Raw genomic sequence first — 16,219 nt, 5'->3', positions numbered from 1 at the left:
GATATTCGGTGCGTGTATGGCATGTCAACGAGTCAACCGATATCGCAGGAAGCTGCTGATATCGGTCGACTCGCCGATCGGCCAGGTTAGAAAATTTTGATTGGGCGCCATAGAAGGCGCCTGACCAAAATCTGCCGTCAGGGCTGAATCGGCAGACGGAGGTAGAAATCCTATTGTTTCTACCTCCTTATCTGCTGTTTCAGCCCTGACGGTGTGTGGCGGAGCATTCCTCCCTTGCAACTATGATACCAGAATTCTGGGGGAAAAAAACTGAATTGTGGGAAATAACATGCCGATAGCACTAGAAAACGCACTTTGCTCACTGCACTTGCAGGCATAAATGTGCCTATAGTCTTTACACACTTGTGCTGAAAGGCTTTAACTGCAAATGTTTAAGTGATCATTCCATAATCAAAGTGTTAGAAGAGAGAGTTTCAACAGCAAAATTCTTGCACAGTGGGAAGATTTGGGATTTTGTATTGTAATAATTTCAAAACAATAGCTATATATTATAAAAGATTAATTATAAAAGATAATTATAGCAATACATTTCTTGTCACCTTTTTCTAAACCTTGTAAAAGTCTCATTCTAATTTACATTTGACACGAAACGTGGCTTAAATTAATGATGGAAACGTGATCCGTTTCTACCTAATCAGAACACAGTATAGAGTGGGTTCGATTGCATCATTGGTTGATTGCTCTTGTCACCTATCAGCGTTCGATTGAAGTGGTCTGGTTCAGAGTTTAGAGGAAACAGGAAGCAAGTTGTGGCTGTGCTGTGGATATACATCCAGCAGGCAGAGGAGAGGAGCAGTGCTGTTTCACATCTTTTAAATTAAAGCTCTCACAGTAGAATAACAATTTGCTCAGCTGCGTGGAATGAGATCTTACAGCACATAAAAGGTAATGCTTGAAGGGCATTTTAAAATTTGCTACGATAGACTGATAATAAGCATTTACTTTCTGTGAGAAAACTGCTGATGCCTCACTTTATGCTTCTTCTTTCAGTGTACTCTGGCATCAGGATGTTGTATTCACTTAAATAGGGAAATTATTGTCATCGTGTTTTAGAGAGCCTTGTAAAACTGTTGCTGTTTACAGTTCATTGTACATTGCATTAGAAATGAATGTACATAGCAGATATTTCCTTTCAAGGCTCTGCTGGAACTTAAACCCTTGTGACTTTAAGCATGTGATAAACAGTGTGACGTGTGTACGTATATACACACTTGTTTATACACACACAAGGTTTTAAATGTAAAACTTTGTTTTTGAAAGTGAAATAAATGCAAATAAAATGATCCACTTTTACCCTTGGACCCTGTTTATTTTAAAGTTACTGACTATTGTTAATGCATGGCTATTTTATTTAAAGCTTTTTCAGCTCAAGCAAAGAGTTTTGCAGCACTTTTATGTGTAACTGCATGTCCCATATTACACTGTGAGGGCTTCTCTGGCCAGTGATCACTTGTATAAAGTGAAGAGTCCAGCAGCATGTCTTTTGCGATGGTTAAAGTGCATTATAACTGGTACAGGTACAAAATATCTTATCTGGAAACCTGTTACCCAAAAAGCTCTGAATCATGGGTAGGCATCTTTTATAGATTCCAGTATAGCAATTAATTTAATTTAAAAAAAGTATATATTTCCTTTTCCTCTGCAATAACAAAAGACTACCTTGTACCTGATTCTAACTAAGCTGCACCAATCCATATTGGTGGCAAAACAATTGTTTTTAATCCTGTTTAAAGTTTAAATTATTTTTAATAGACTTAAGGTGTGGAGATCCAAATAACAAAAAAATTACAAAAAGATCCCTTGTCCAAAAAACCTGAGGTTTTAAGCATTCTGGTTTAAATATCCTATACCTGTATTTCCATGACCTTAATGACAAATACTTAGTATAGTAAAGTATAGACATGTTTATAAAAGTGTTTTTTTTTTTTTTTTTTTTTTGCAAGCCCCTATAGGAATTTTAGCTATTTGTTATTGTTATTTTTCCTCATGACAGCCCAAAGTGCATGCTTTTTTCATCCCAGGTTTAAAAGAGTGCACAAGGCTGTGGAAACAATAAGCAAACCTTAAAAGGAAAACACTGATCATTCCTGGCTAGAAAGCTTCCCCACCCAGGACTGCAGCAGGAACTAGGGGGCAAGGAGCCTGATGACCACACATCATCCCCTTAAGAACAGTTTGGTGGAGCCCTAATTGGTCAGCTGTATGCTCAGCATATGCCCCAGCCTTAAGCTCTCTATTAAAGTTGTCTTGCCCAGCCAGAGGGCCGGGGCAAAGAAGCAGGTGAGGGAAAGAATTAAAGTGCAGTGCAATTTACTGTCTAATCAATGTGAAAATCAGGAACCTTTGGGACTGGTACAATGGAGAGACAATGCACCGCTGGCTTTTTAGCTGCCTACCCTTTGGCCAGAGGCTAAGACAGCACCATCTACATAGCAGGGTCATGTATCTTAACCCCTGCAGATGAGAATGAATGTTACACTTGAGCCTAAAGCCCAAATGTCACACCTGGGTTGTGGTTCCTCTGGTGGAGAAGTGCACAAACCTCCCATTCCTACTGTCACTGAGTTTAATGGCAAGTGCCTGGCTCTGATGCCAAATTAGGCTTTTTACAAATATGCTATTCTGTTTACATAGTAAACAATTCTTTAACTTGAAAGGGAAGGAAGGGTAAAAACTGAGTAAGCTTTATCAGAAAGGTCTATGTAAATACAGCCATAAGCACTCACAGAAACACTGCACCGAGTTCTGTCAAAAGATTTGTTGTGTCTGTTTTCCTCTGCTAGAGACACGCAGCTCTTTCCCCTCTCCCCCTCCTCCCTCAAGAATGCTAAGAACTCAATCCCCCCCTTAGGAATGTGGATCTGAGCCAATCAGCAGGACGCTTCCTCATAGTCTAACTAACTGAGCATGCACATGGGTCTTGCTCTTGGTGCAGGAGCGAGGGATTATGGGAACTTTCTTTACACAGCTCAGCGTTTTTTCTTCCTGTTTGGCTTCTGATCATCTGAACAGGTGAAATATGGGGAGACATAAAAAACAAACAAAAAAAAAAAAAAGGTGGTAAAATTACTGTTACTAATGCATGTTATATTGCTGTGTATATTTGCATAGATTGGTTGCAGTAATTTAATAAATAAATTGCATGTGCCCCATTTCCCTAAAGCAGTTTTGACCAATCTGTTTTGTAAACTACATATAAGTTTTACCAGAATCTTTTTATAATGGTTTTTGGACAGTCATGTTGGTAAATGCAGTGCATTGAAAAGAAGGAAGGGATAGCCCCAAAATGTTTGCCTCCATGTTTGCCTGATGTAGTGAATTTTTTTTTATTTTGTTATGTTGGGAAATTACAGTGGTGCATTATAATGTCATTAGCTGAATGAGTTTGCAAGTATCCCTCTTCAGAAATTATTGACCAGCTGACTATAATAAAATTAGCCACTGGCAAATTAGCAGCTTTCTGCTGTATTTCTGAAATACTTTGCACATTTACAGGCATTATATGCCAGTAACTGTTTATAAGAACATAAGAATGAAGGAAGCTACTACAGGTATCGGACCCCTTATCCAGAAAGTTCTGAATTACAGAAAGCCCATCTCCCATAGACTACATTTTAATCAAATAATGCAGAATTTTAAAACTGATTACCTTTTTCTATGTAGAAATAAAACAGAACCTTTTAATTGATCCCAACTAAGATATAATTAATCCTTATTGGATGCAAAACAATCCTATTGGGTTTAATTAATGTTTTATTGATTTTTTAGTAGACTTAAGGTACTGAGATCCAAATTACGGAAAGACCCCTTATCCGGAATACCCTTGGTCCCGAGCATTCTGGATAATGGGTCCCATACCTGTACCTTAAATCTACTAAGAAAAACTAAAAATGAACCCAGTGCGATTGTTCTATGAATCTATGCAACTTACTTAGGATCCAAGTACAGGGTATTGTTTTATTGCTTAGAATGGACTCTATGGGAGATGGCCTTTATGTAATTTGGAGATAGCTGTATATTGGATCTCCTGATAGGAGATCCCATATGTGTAAGTAGAAAGTCACAAGCAAAATGTTCACCCTTATCTTTAAATGTTTACAGCTACTAAATGCATAGACAAAACTGAGAATTGCCTATGCTAAAACACATACAGGGACCATTATCAGTAAATTATGGGAAACGTGGTGCGGCGATGTGCCGAAATAGACGAAATTGCCTTGAGAGGAAACTTCTGTGATTTCGGCGCCGCGTATGCCATCCCACCGTCGATTTACATTCTAGCTAGTGGGATGGCATTTCGGGGAGACTAATCTCCCCTTCTTCCACGGCCCTTAGGGTGAAAACAAATGGAGCTTCTTAGTAGCAGCAACTTGTCATGGTTAATACATTCCAGTAAATACCCTGCTATAAAGAATACTGAGAATTGCCTCTACTAAAACCCACATAGAAACAGTTATCAGTAATTGATCAGCAATTTCTATTTTTACTACTTTTTTTTTTTTTCTATTTTTAATACTTTAGCTCCGTGTGTCTTTACCCTTAGGGTAAGAACCAATGGAGCGGTTTAGTCACCGCTCCGAAAATGCTTTCCACCAGCAACAATAGGAGTCACCGGTAGAAAGCCCTTTGCATCGCTTTGTTTTCCAAAGGTGCCTGCAGGAGGAAAACTTTGCAAGACTACATCATCCTGACTAAAATATAATTAATCCTTTTAGAGGCCAAACAGTCTTATTGGGTTTATTTAGTGTTAAAATGAGATTTTTTAGTAGACTTAAAGCATGGAGATCCAAAATACAGAAAGGCCCCTTATCTGGAAAACCCCAGGTCCTGAGCATTTTGGGTAATATGTCCCTTACCTGTGCCAGCAAAAGTTTCTTTAAAAGGAATTCAGCTTAAAACAGTATTATATTAAATGTCTAATTATTATCTTTTTGCATATTTAATAAATAGTAACTTTCCTTTGGCTCTTTTTAATAATACTGATAATAATAATTGTCTTTTCCTTAATTTACATAAACTCCTTCAGCTTAATATTAAATATAAATATATATTTGTATATATATATAATATAAAATACTGAAATAAGCCGGTATCATTTATTCCTTTCATCAAGCGGTTTGCAAAAGATATAATTTGGCTGTATAAGGTACTAACATTGCCCAACTCTCAACCCATAACTGCTAACTTCTCTTTTAATTATTCTGTGTTTTTTTTTTCAAAATGAAGAGATCTACAGGAACAGTAAATGTTTTATGGATATATGGGTTAAAGAACTAAAGCTTAAAGGAGAAAGAAAGGTAAAAACTAAGTAAGCTTTATCAGAAAGGTCTATGTAAATACAGCCACTCACAGCACTCACAGAAATGCTGCATTAAAAAGATTTCTTGTGTCTGTAATTCATGTGCCAGACACGCAGCTTTCTGCAGTCTCCTCTCTGCTGCTCCTCCCTCCCTCAAGAATGCTAAGAACTCACCCCCCCCCCCTTAGGAATGTGGATCTGAGCCAATCAGCAGGAAGCTGACTCATAGTCAGCATAGTCAACTGAGCATGTACACTGGTCTGGGTGTCTGTGCAGGAGTGAGGCATTATAGGAACTTTCTTTACACAGCTCAGCGTTTTTTCTTCCTGTCTGGCTTTTGTTCATCTGAACGGGAGAAATATGGGGAGACTTAAGGGCACTATTGAGAGAACTGAATGTATGCCTGCAGTTTGAGATTAACTCTTTATTAGCCTTTCCTTCTCCTTTAACTAAAAAGGTATGGCCGAAATATAGTACATCGTGTTTTCGACTTCTGTACCAACCCAGGCAACCACACGCCTTTAGCAGTGAAGATCTGTGATTCCAAAGATTCCCCAGTAGGTCCCCATATTTTTTCTGCTGAGTTACTGCATGTCCTCCGTGCTGCTGTCAGTTACTGAGCTTAGGGACTGACATACAATGTACTGTATGTATAAAATATAAATGTTGTAATATAGGGCCGATTAGTAAAATAAAAAATCAGCTTAATGGTGCATGGCAGCTATGAAACCAGTGCAAGAAATAATCAGCCCTGTAGCAAAAACTACTATGACAGACAAATACCTCAAGGTATTTACCAAACTTATAACTAAACTACTTTTATAAGGTTTGCAGACATTGCATAACAAAGTGAAATAATTATAGTAAGATTTCCAGCTATGGTAAAATGAAAACAGTTTGTAAATGTCATGCTTTTGTTGTAAACAGGAAGCACACAGCCTGTCAGCTAAACCCCCAACTTCCCATAGTTATGTATTGTTGCTCTCTACAGTTTAGCAAATCCTTGTACTAACAATGTCAATTAATTCTTAGTGTATATTAGCATATATGAAGCACAAAAGCTCTCTTCTTTTAGAGTATGAATTGTCCCCAAGGGTTAAAATAATTTTATTATTAATTCCACTCAATAAGATTGTTTCGCTTCCAATACGGATTTAATAATCTTAGTTGAGATCGAGTACAAGGTACTGTGTTATTAATTACAAAGGTAATTGATTTAAAAAATTTAAATTATTTGATTATAATGGAGCCTATGAGAGGTGGCCTTCCTATAATTCAGAGCTTTCTGGATAACAGATCCCATCTCTATACAATTTTATATACTGTACTGTACACTCTAAAAAGTAATTGCTCCTTTTATCGTCATAAAAGTTATTGTGAAGCACTGCATAATTTGCTGGCACTATATACAGTAAATACATGATGATGATGAAAGGGGGCTATTACTTTTTACATTGTAAAGGTATAGGACCCGTTATCCAGAATGCTGGGACCAAGGGCATTTCGAATAAGGGGTCTTTATGTAATTTGGATCTTTATACCTTAAGTCTAATAAAATTCAATAAAACATTAATTAAAACTCTTTGGAAGTTTTCATGTTTTATTGTTATGTAGCATAACATTACAGTAGATTTAACATGTTTCTTGTTTCGGTCAAACAAAATAAGTGATTGCATCAGTATACAACTGCTTTAAGTCACTTTTAGTAGATGCATCTTTTGCAGGAATTACAGCCTTGACTTTAGATACATAGGTGTCTCTTAGCTTTGCATCTGTGGACACTGAGATTTTCCCCAATTTCTCCTGGCAAAAGTGTTCAATCTATGTCCGGTATAATGGAGATTATGAGTGAGAAGTATCCCCACAGCATGATGTTGCCACCACCATGCTTCAAAGTAGGGATGGTGTGTTTATGATAATGTGCAGTATTTGGTTTATGTCAAACATGGTGTTTAATAGCTAAAAAGGATCATAGAACCTTCTATTTGTTGACTTCCAAGTCTCCAATCTTCTTTTTGGCAAACTTTAGGTGGCCTCTCACTATTCCTCTTCTTGCATTATCACCTTTTCACAGAGTTGCTTTGAGTTTTCTTATGTTATGTTACAATACTGACTCTCTCACTATTCTGCTTCTTGCATTATCACCTTTTCACAGAATTGCTTTGTCTTCATATGGTAGGTTATGTTACAATACTGACCCATTAGAAGTTGGATGTTCCAGATGCATGTATATTTATACTACAAACACTTAAAACCCCTTGACGACATACAATCACTTGAAAACCCTTGACGACATACAAGTGATCTCTGTTTGACTCATTTTGTGACTATGAAAAATAATTAATTGCTCCAGTGATGATTTATGCGTGATTTAATTTTAAAGGGGCAAAAACTTATGCAGTCAATTATGTATTTTTTTTTTTTTTACAATAAATTAAAATCATCTTGAAGTGATCTGTTTTTACTTTTATCTAAAGACCCTTTTAGTTACAGTTGCAAGAAAGAGTATGTGAACCCTTTGGAATTATATGGATTTCTGCACAAATTGGTCATAAAATGTTATCTGATCTTCATCTAAGTCTCAACAATAGAAAATCACAGTCTGCTTAAACTAATACCACACAAATAATTAAATGTTTCCATGTTTTTATTGAACACACCATGTAAACATTCACAGTGCAGGTGGAAAAAGTATGTGAACCCTTGGATTTAATAACTGGTTGAACCTCCTTTGGCAGCAATAACGTCAACCAAACGTTTCCTGTAGTTGCAGATCAGACGTGCACAATGGTCAGGAGTAATTCTTGACTATTCCTCTTTACAGAACTGTTTCAGTTCAGCAATATTGTTGGGATGTCTGATGTAAATCTTGAGGTCATGCCACAGCATCTCAATTGGGTTGAGGTCAGGACAGGGCCACTCCAGAAGGCATATTTTCTTCTGTTTAAGCCACTCTGTTGTTGATTTACTTCTATGGTTTGGGTCGTTGTCCTGTTGCAACACCCATCTTCTGCTGATCTTCAGCTGGTGGACAGATGGCCTTAAGGTCTTCTGCAAAATGTCTTGATAAACTTGGGAATTCATTTTTCCTTTGATGATAGCAATCTGTCCAGGCCCTGACGCAGCAAAGCAGCTCCAAACCATGATGCCCCCACCACTATACTTCACAGTTGGGATGAGGTTTTGATGTTGGTGTGCTTTGCCTCTTTTTCTCCACACCTAGGGGCACATTTACTAACCCACGAACGGGCCGAATGCGTCCGATTGCGTTTTTTTCGTAATGATCGGTAATTTTGCGAAAGTTGCGCAAAGTCGCGATTTTTTCGTAGCGTTAAAACTTGCGCGAAACGTCGCGTCTTTTAAGTTTTAACGCTACGAAAAAGGCGCGACTTTGCGCGCAAGTGTTAACGCTACGAAAAAATCGCGACTTTGCGCAACTTTCGTAATGGCTACGAAAAACTCGCGTTTTTACGCAAAAATCGTAAAGACGCCGAAAAAATCGCAAAAAATACGAAAAAGTCGCAAAATGTTCGTTTCCAATCGGAATTTTTCCAATTCGGATTCGAAATAGTGTCTTAGTAAATCAGCCCCATAGTGTTGTGTGTTTCTTCCAAACAAGTCAACTTTGGTTTCATCTGTCCACAGAATATTTTGCCTGTACTGCTGTGGAACATCCAGGTGCTCTTTTGCAAACTTTTTGCAGTGTTTTTTTTGGACAGCAGTGGCTTCCTCTGTGGTATCCTCCCATGAAATCCATTCATAGACATTATTGTTTAGTGTTTTACATATCATAAATTCTCTAACAGGGATGTTAGCAGATGCCAGACACTTTTGTCTTTAGCTGACACTCTAGGATTCTTCTTCACCTCATTGAGCATTCTGCTCTGTGCTCTTGCAGTCATCTTTACAGGACGGCCACTCCTAGGGAGTGTAGCAGCAGTGCTGAACTTTCTCCATTTATAGACAATTTGTCTTATCGTGGACTGATGAACAGCAAGGCTTTTGGAGATACTTTTATAACCCTTTCCAGCTTTATGCAAGTCAACAATTCTTAATCGTAGGTCTTCTGAGAGCTCTCTGGTGCGAGGCATCATCCACATCAGGCAATTCTTCTTGGGAAATGCAAACCCAAAACTGGTATGTGTTTTTATATGGCAGGGCAGCTGTAACCAACACCTCTAATCTCATCTCATTGATTGGACTCCTGTTGGCTGACCCTAGTCTAGGGGTTCACATACTTTTTCCACCTGCACTGTGAATGTTTACATGGTGTGTTCAATAAAAACATGGAAACATTTAATTATTTGTGTGGTATTAGTTTAAGCAGACTGTGATTGTCTATTGTTGTGACTTAGATGAAGATCAAGTGAAGCAGGAAGGAAGCGCTACAGGTACCCCGGACTGGTGCTGTTCTCTCCTAACAGGGGCACCAGCCTGGGGTAAAGGGTAGGCGATTAAAGTCACTTGGGAGTGCCTAACATTTTGGCACGCCCAAGTGACTTTGCCTTTCCTTCTCCTTTAATGTATTGTGATGTTTAATTGAAATGGAAGGATCATTGCTTTTTTTTTTTTTTTTTACTCATTTTAGTATCTGTCCCTAATATTTATGCAGAAGAACTTCACTTACTGTTCAACTGTACAATATGCTCTTTGTTTTGATAGTATTTTTTTCAAATACAGGCATAGGATTTATTATCTAAAATGCTTTGGACCAGGCTTTTTTCATATTCTTTTTTTTTTTTATTTAAAAAAAAAAAAAAAACTAGGATTGTTTGGCTACCAGTATTGATTCATGCTAACCTCACCAAGTACAAAATCTTGTTTTTACAGAGGAAAAAAAAGAAATAATTAAAAAAAAAAATATATATATATATTTGTTTAAAATGGACACTTGCAGATAACACAGGATAAAAACTGCATATGTTACCAGACAATGCTCTGGAAGCTAGTGCATAAAGTAAGGAAGACGAATGAAGACGATGAAAAAAGGAAGGGAAGGGTTAAACAGAGAGATGTGGAATAGAAAGATAGCCACCCTTCTAGGAAGCATACACAAACCTCTCAGTATATAAAGGGTTCAATATTGACTTACAATGTGTAGTATGACCAAAGAATAAATGAGTGGAATACTTATTATTCTTTCCATCCTGTTGCTTCAAACCCAAAGATTGGTTTAGCCATTAGAAAGCAAGGCATGTAGCGCGTAGATGTTATGTCAGTTTGGATCCCATAAATAAAGCTTAAATTAAAGGAGCATTCTCATCGAGACCATTACACTTCTTAACAAAGCAATGGAGCTTTAAAGAGCACGGGACTTGGGAAAAGCCCACTTTAAAATGATAATGACCTGGACAGTGGTAATCTTATTTTTATGTTTGGGTGTAGTTATTTTAAATAACTTAGCATCTCCCATGAGTCCCGATGTGGGCAGTATAATTTCAATTCACTTGTCTTTTAATGGGTTGATAGATTATAGAAACCTTTGCTTCTCTTATATTTATCTTCTTATTTTAAACTTTCACGATTAAACACTAAATGAAAGTTAATGGGCAGGCTTGAACTGGGATTCAAAATAGGCCCTGGCATTTCAAGTAAACAGAGGCCCAAATAGCACCTCACCAGCCCTTTAAATAGAATCTGTCTATGCCACCTTACAGCAGCCTCTCTGGCATTTTCCAGAATCAACATTTTCCAGACCGGGCCTGGTGATGTGCGCACACTAGAGCAAGTGAAAGCAACAGGTTGTTAGCCAATTTGGTCTGCCTTCCTCTGGAGAAGGTCCAGAAGATAAAGGAACAGGTGCGGTTCCTGAGGAGTCAGTCCGAAGTGTCGGTAAGAATGTGTATGTCAGTACTGGCTCTCATGTCCTCTGCCATACAGATGGTGAAGTGGGCAAGATGGCATATGAGGGCTCTGCAAAACTTTCTATTCTGGACGGGGGTTCTCAACCCCCTGAGGTTGAATCAGCGTCTCCAGTTGCCAGAGGAGGTGAAGCAGAATTTAGACTGGTGGCTCGTCCCAGACAATCTTTCGCGGGGGCTTCCCCTTGCAGAACCAGATTGGTAAATCATCACAACGGATGCCTCAGACAGGCTGGGGTGCAGTTCTGGACAATCGCACCGCTCAAGGTCAGTAGGAATGTTGCGTGGTTTCCTCCAATATCCTGGAACTAAGGGCAATAGGTCAATCGTTGATCGCTTTTGCCTGAAGGGTATCCCACGGCTGAGTAAAAGTCAGATCAGACAATGCTACAGCAGTGGCCAAGAGGAGGGACCAAGAGTCCAAGTCTGATGAAGGAGGGGTCTCCAATAATGTCTTGGGCAGAGCAGAATTTGGCAGGGTTGACCGCCTTAAATGTGGCAGGAGTGCAGAACCTCCAGGCCGACTTCCTAAGTCGCAATAGATTAGATCCGAAAGGATAGAGTCTGAATCCAGCAGTGTTCCAGATGATTGTATGGAGGTTTGGAACTCCAGAAATAGATCTGATGGCAACATCTCAGAATCACAAGTGTCAAAAATTCTTCTCAAGAAATCCTTGGCTGTCCGCAGTGGGCGTGGATGCTTTGCTTCAAGACTGGAGCAGGACGTTCACCTATGTTTTTCCTCCCTTTCGCATGATATGGAGAATTTTGAGGAAAATAAACCGTAGTTCCCCATTGGTACCCTCTGCTCCGGCAGTTGGCAGTAGGGACACCAATGAAGCTTCCACCATGGCAGAATCTGCTGTCTCAGGGCCCAATTTACTGCAAGAATGTGGGTCATCTGTCCTTGATGGCCTGGAAGTTGAAAGGCAGGGGTTGTTGAGAAGATGTTGTCAAAAAGAACTATTGTCCTTGCTGTTGAAATCAAGGAAGACCTCTACCTCGGTTCAATACAAAAAAGTCCTTATTCGAGCCTAGTGGTTCAATTTCTGTTTTCAGAATCGGTACATTGCGAGGTCATTGCCTTATCAGCATTGACGAAGAAGGCCTGGTTGGAAGACCTGTTAATCAAGAGATTATTCAATGCCTTAAAGAGAGTTCGTCCATATTTTAAACCCAGAATTCCTTCCTGAGATCTACCTTTAGTCTCAAAGACTTTAATGTCGGCCCCATTTGAACCATTGGAACTGCTGGAGAAAGCTTCTGATTGGCATGCAACATTGAAGATATTGTTTTTGGTGGCCATCACGTCAGTCTATCGAGTTGGGGAGATATGCTCTCTCTCTCTAAGCCAGGGAACCACTGACTGTGGTATTTGAGGACAAGGTGGTGTTCAAGGCCAGTGTTCGGATTTTACCAAAGGTGGTGTCTCAATTCCATTCAGAGCTGGAAATGGTTCTACCTTCATTCTGTTCAGATCCCAAGTCTGAGCAGGAGAGACTTTGGCACACTTAAGATTTGGTCCGAGCAATCGCATTATTTGGAACAAACAGATTCTTGGCGCAAGACCGACGAAGTTGTTTATAATTTCAAGGGGCCCAAGAAAGGGGTGTGCCCCATCTAAAGTTACTGTCAGTCGATGGATTGTCTCCTGTATCATCTTGGCATTCCAGCTGGTTGGCAAGGAGATCCCAAGGGATCTTAAGGCGCATTCCACCAGAGCAATGGCTACATCTTGGGGGGCAGAAACCAGGGCTCCACCGGAAGTGATCTGTAAGGCAGCAAGGTGGTCTTCTGTGTCTATCTTTATCCGGCACTACAAGATGGATGTGTTGATTCTTCAGGCAGTCATTTACTGAATGTTCTGTAATAAATTGATTTAAGCAACCTCTGGTGTCCCGCCCTTCTTTTAGCTTGGGGAATTCCCAATGTTGCTGATTTGCTGCCATGGTGACTTGGGATATAGAGAAATTTTATTATCTTACCGTGATTTCTATTTTCAAGTCACTCTTCATGGCAGCATTCACCAACTTCCCTCCCTTCAGTTGCTTGGTTACTAAGACTAAGGAGCTGTGGGGGGGGGGACTTATATGTCAGTTTAACACATTTGTGTCAAGCTGGCGGCTTATCCGGCCCGCTGTGACACATGCGCAGTAGGGGTTGGCGCACGCATTCCAGAGAGAGCTGGCGGGAGAAACCAGGAGTTCTGGCGCTTGCTTGATTTTTTTGGCTGCTGCTGCTGCCTGCTGGCATAGGTACACACTGGGGCCAAATTGGGTAATATACAGTGTTGGCTGCTGCTGCCACAGGGACAGATGGGGGGCAAAATGATGGCTGCTTGCACAGGTACATGGGCCAATATGATGGCTGCTTGCACAGGTACATGGGGCAATATGGCTGCTGGCACAGTTACATGGGGCAATATGGCTGCTGGCACAGGTACATGGGGCAATAATATGGCTGCTGGCACAGGTACATGGGGCAATAATATGGCGGCTGGCACAGGTACATGGGGCAATAATATGGCTGCTGGCACAGGTACATAAACAAACTTGTTACCAAAAAAAGATGCCAGGTGTCCAGCTCTGATAAAATGATATAAGAGCAAAGACAACTGAATTTTAGTGTGTTCAATAAATGTTTATCCTGTTCGGCCCGCAACCTAAAGTGTGGTTTGAATTTTGGCCCCCTGTGCAATTGAGTTTGACACCCCTGGTTTAACACTTTCCTGTCCAGTGACCTAGAGGGGCGGGGATTACTCAATGTTGGTGAATACTGCAATGAAGAGTGACTTGGAAATAAAAATCATGGTAAGATGATAAAATTTATTTAATTTGAAGTAATGTAGGTGTTTTCTCACGGTGAGGGCATTGAGGCTGTGGAATGCCCTTTTATTTTCCTATCTTTCTGAAGGAAGCTTTGTTAAGCCTGGAAATCATAATCTTTACCAACAGAAAAATATATCTGTACGTTTCCTATAGCTGCACTTGCAAATTTCTAATTGCAATTACTGATCAGAGTTTTAGGGGAGTGGCAGATAGCTGATGTTGCCGCAATGCTATCCCACTGGCAAGAATGTAAATCGGCGTCACGTTGCTACGATTTCCCGAAGTCGACTGAAGATGCCTTTAGATGCAACTTCGGGAAATCATAGCAACACGTATACCATCCCACCGGCAATTTTACATTCTTGCCTGTGGGTTGGCATTGCGGGGAGATTAGTCGCCTGCGGTAACGAAGATTTGTTGCGGGCGACTAATCTCCCTGTCTGCCACTACCCATAATACTATAAGCTACCTGCATGTGCACCAATGTGGTTGTAATATAGGCTTACTGTAACTTTGTGAATTATCAGTGTTGTGTATTTCATTATCAGCTGTTAGTATGATTTTCACATATATGAGCTGGATAATGAAATACACAGCAAGAAGTGAGCACTGATAATTTACAAAGTTACAGTAAGCCAAATATATTTTAATATATTTATATATATATTTTTATATATAAACCATTTTGCTGGGAACAATATAGGATCTGTGTCAGCTTCATTAAGTTGTCTTTCATTGTTTTCCCAGCTCTCATGAGATGGCCACAGATGATAAATCATCACCAACACTGGACAGTGCCAGCGAATTGCCAAGATCTCCAAGCAGTCCATCACACCTTACACACTTTAAACCTCTTACGCCAGATCAAGATGATCCTCCATTTAAATCCGCTTATAGCTCCTTTGTAAGCCTTTTTCGTTTTAGTAAAGGTATGTTTTAGTGTCTTAAAGTGTTGACACTACAAGGGCACATATACACACGCTATGCATATTAAATTTCCTTTAATACATTGCTTATAACATACTGGAAAATTCAGGATTTTAATCTCCAAATTTTACTATGATGTGCATTTTACAGACTAAAAAGGTAATGCAGTAACAAAAACATCTTGCTACTACAGTGTAAGAGGAACAAGGAATCTGCTATCTATTGCCATGAATACTATTAGTTTGTGCCAGCATGGTTTTATGCGTAACAGATCTTGCCAGACTAATTTAGTCGCCTTTTATGAGGAGGTGAGCAGGAACCTCGATGCTGGAATGGCAGTTGATGTCATCTACTTGGACTTTGCTAAAGGGTTTGATACAGTACCTCACAGAAGGTTAATGATCAAATTAAGGAATATTGGCCTAGAACATAATATTTGTAATTGGATAGAGAACTGGCTGAAGGATAGATTACAAAGAGTGGTTGTAAATGGAACATTTTCTAATTGGACCAGTGTGGTTAGTGGAGTACCGCAGGGGTCAGTCCTTGGGCCTTTGCTTTTTAACTTGTTTATTAATGACCTGGAGGTGGGCATAGACAGTACTGTTTCTATTTTTGCTGATGACACTAAATTGTGCAAAACTATAAGTTCCATGCAGGATGCTGCTGCTTTGCAGAGCGATTTGACAAAATTAGATAACTGGGCAGCAAACTGGAAAATGAGGTTCAATGTTGATAAGTGCAAAGTTATGCACTTTGGTAGAAATAATATAAACACAAACTATCTACTGAATGGTAGTGTGTTGGGGGTTTCCTTAATGGAGAAGGATCTAGGGGTTTTTGTTGATAACAAGTTGTCTAATGCCAGGCAGTGTCATTCTGTGGCTACTAAAGCAAATAAAGTGCTGTCTTGTATAAAAAAGGGCATTGACTCAAGGGATGAGAACATAATTTTGCCCCTTTATAGGTCCCTGGTAAGGCCTCACCTTGAGTATGCAGTGCAGTTTTGGGCTCCAGTCCTTAAGAAGGATATTAATGAGCTGGAGAGAGTGCAGAGACGTGCAACTAAACTGGTTAAGGGGATGGAAGATTTTAACTATGAGGTGAGACTGTCAAGGTTGGGGTTGTTTTCTCTGGAAAAGAGGCGCTTGCGAGGGGACATGATTACTCTGTACAAGTACATTAGAGGGGATTATAGGCAGTTGGGGGATGCTCTTTTTTTCCCATAAAAACAATCAGCGCACCAGAGGTCACCCCTTTAGATTAGAGGAAAGGAGCTTCCA

At 39.6% G+C, this 16,219-nt stretch overlaps 1 protein-coding gene across 1 annotated transcript in view; it reads left to right on the top strand.

Annotated features, from left to right (window-relative positions):
* Positions 1 to 771: 771 nt before the first annotated feature.
* Positions 772 to 16,219, top strand: part of pikfyve (phosphoinositide kinase, FYVE finger containing) — a gene marked incomplete at its 3' end in the record, with an annotated part of 124,852 nt that continues 109,404 nt past the window's right edge. Inside the window, 2 exon segments of the mRNA NM_001375305.1 lie at positions 772 to 906; positions 14,757 to 14,938. Coding sequence (NP_001362234.1) covers positions 14,767 to 14,938 — 172 coding nt within the window. The 5' untranslated portion in view covers positions 772 to 906; positions 14,757 to 14,766.

The sequence above is a fragment of the Xenopus tropicalis genome, chromosome 9 (genome assembly GCF_000004195.4).
Source record: "Xenopus tropicalis strain Nigerian chromosome 9, UCB_Xtro_10.0, whole genome shotgun sequence".
NCBI classification, from domain to species: domain Eukaryota; kingdom Metazoa; phylum Chordata; class Amphibia; order Anura; family Pipidae; genus Xenopus; species Xenopus tropicalis.
Note: the sequence above shows the minus strand (reverse complement) of the source record. Positions and strands in the feature narration are given on the sequence as shown.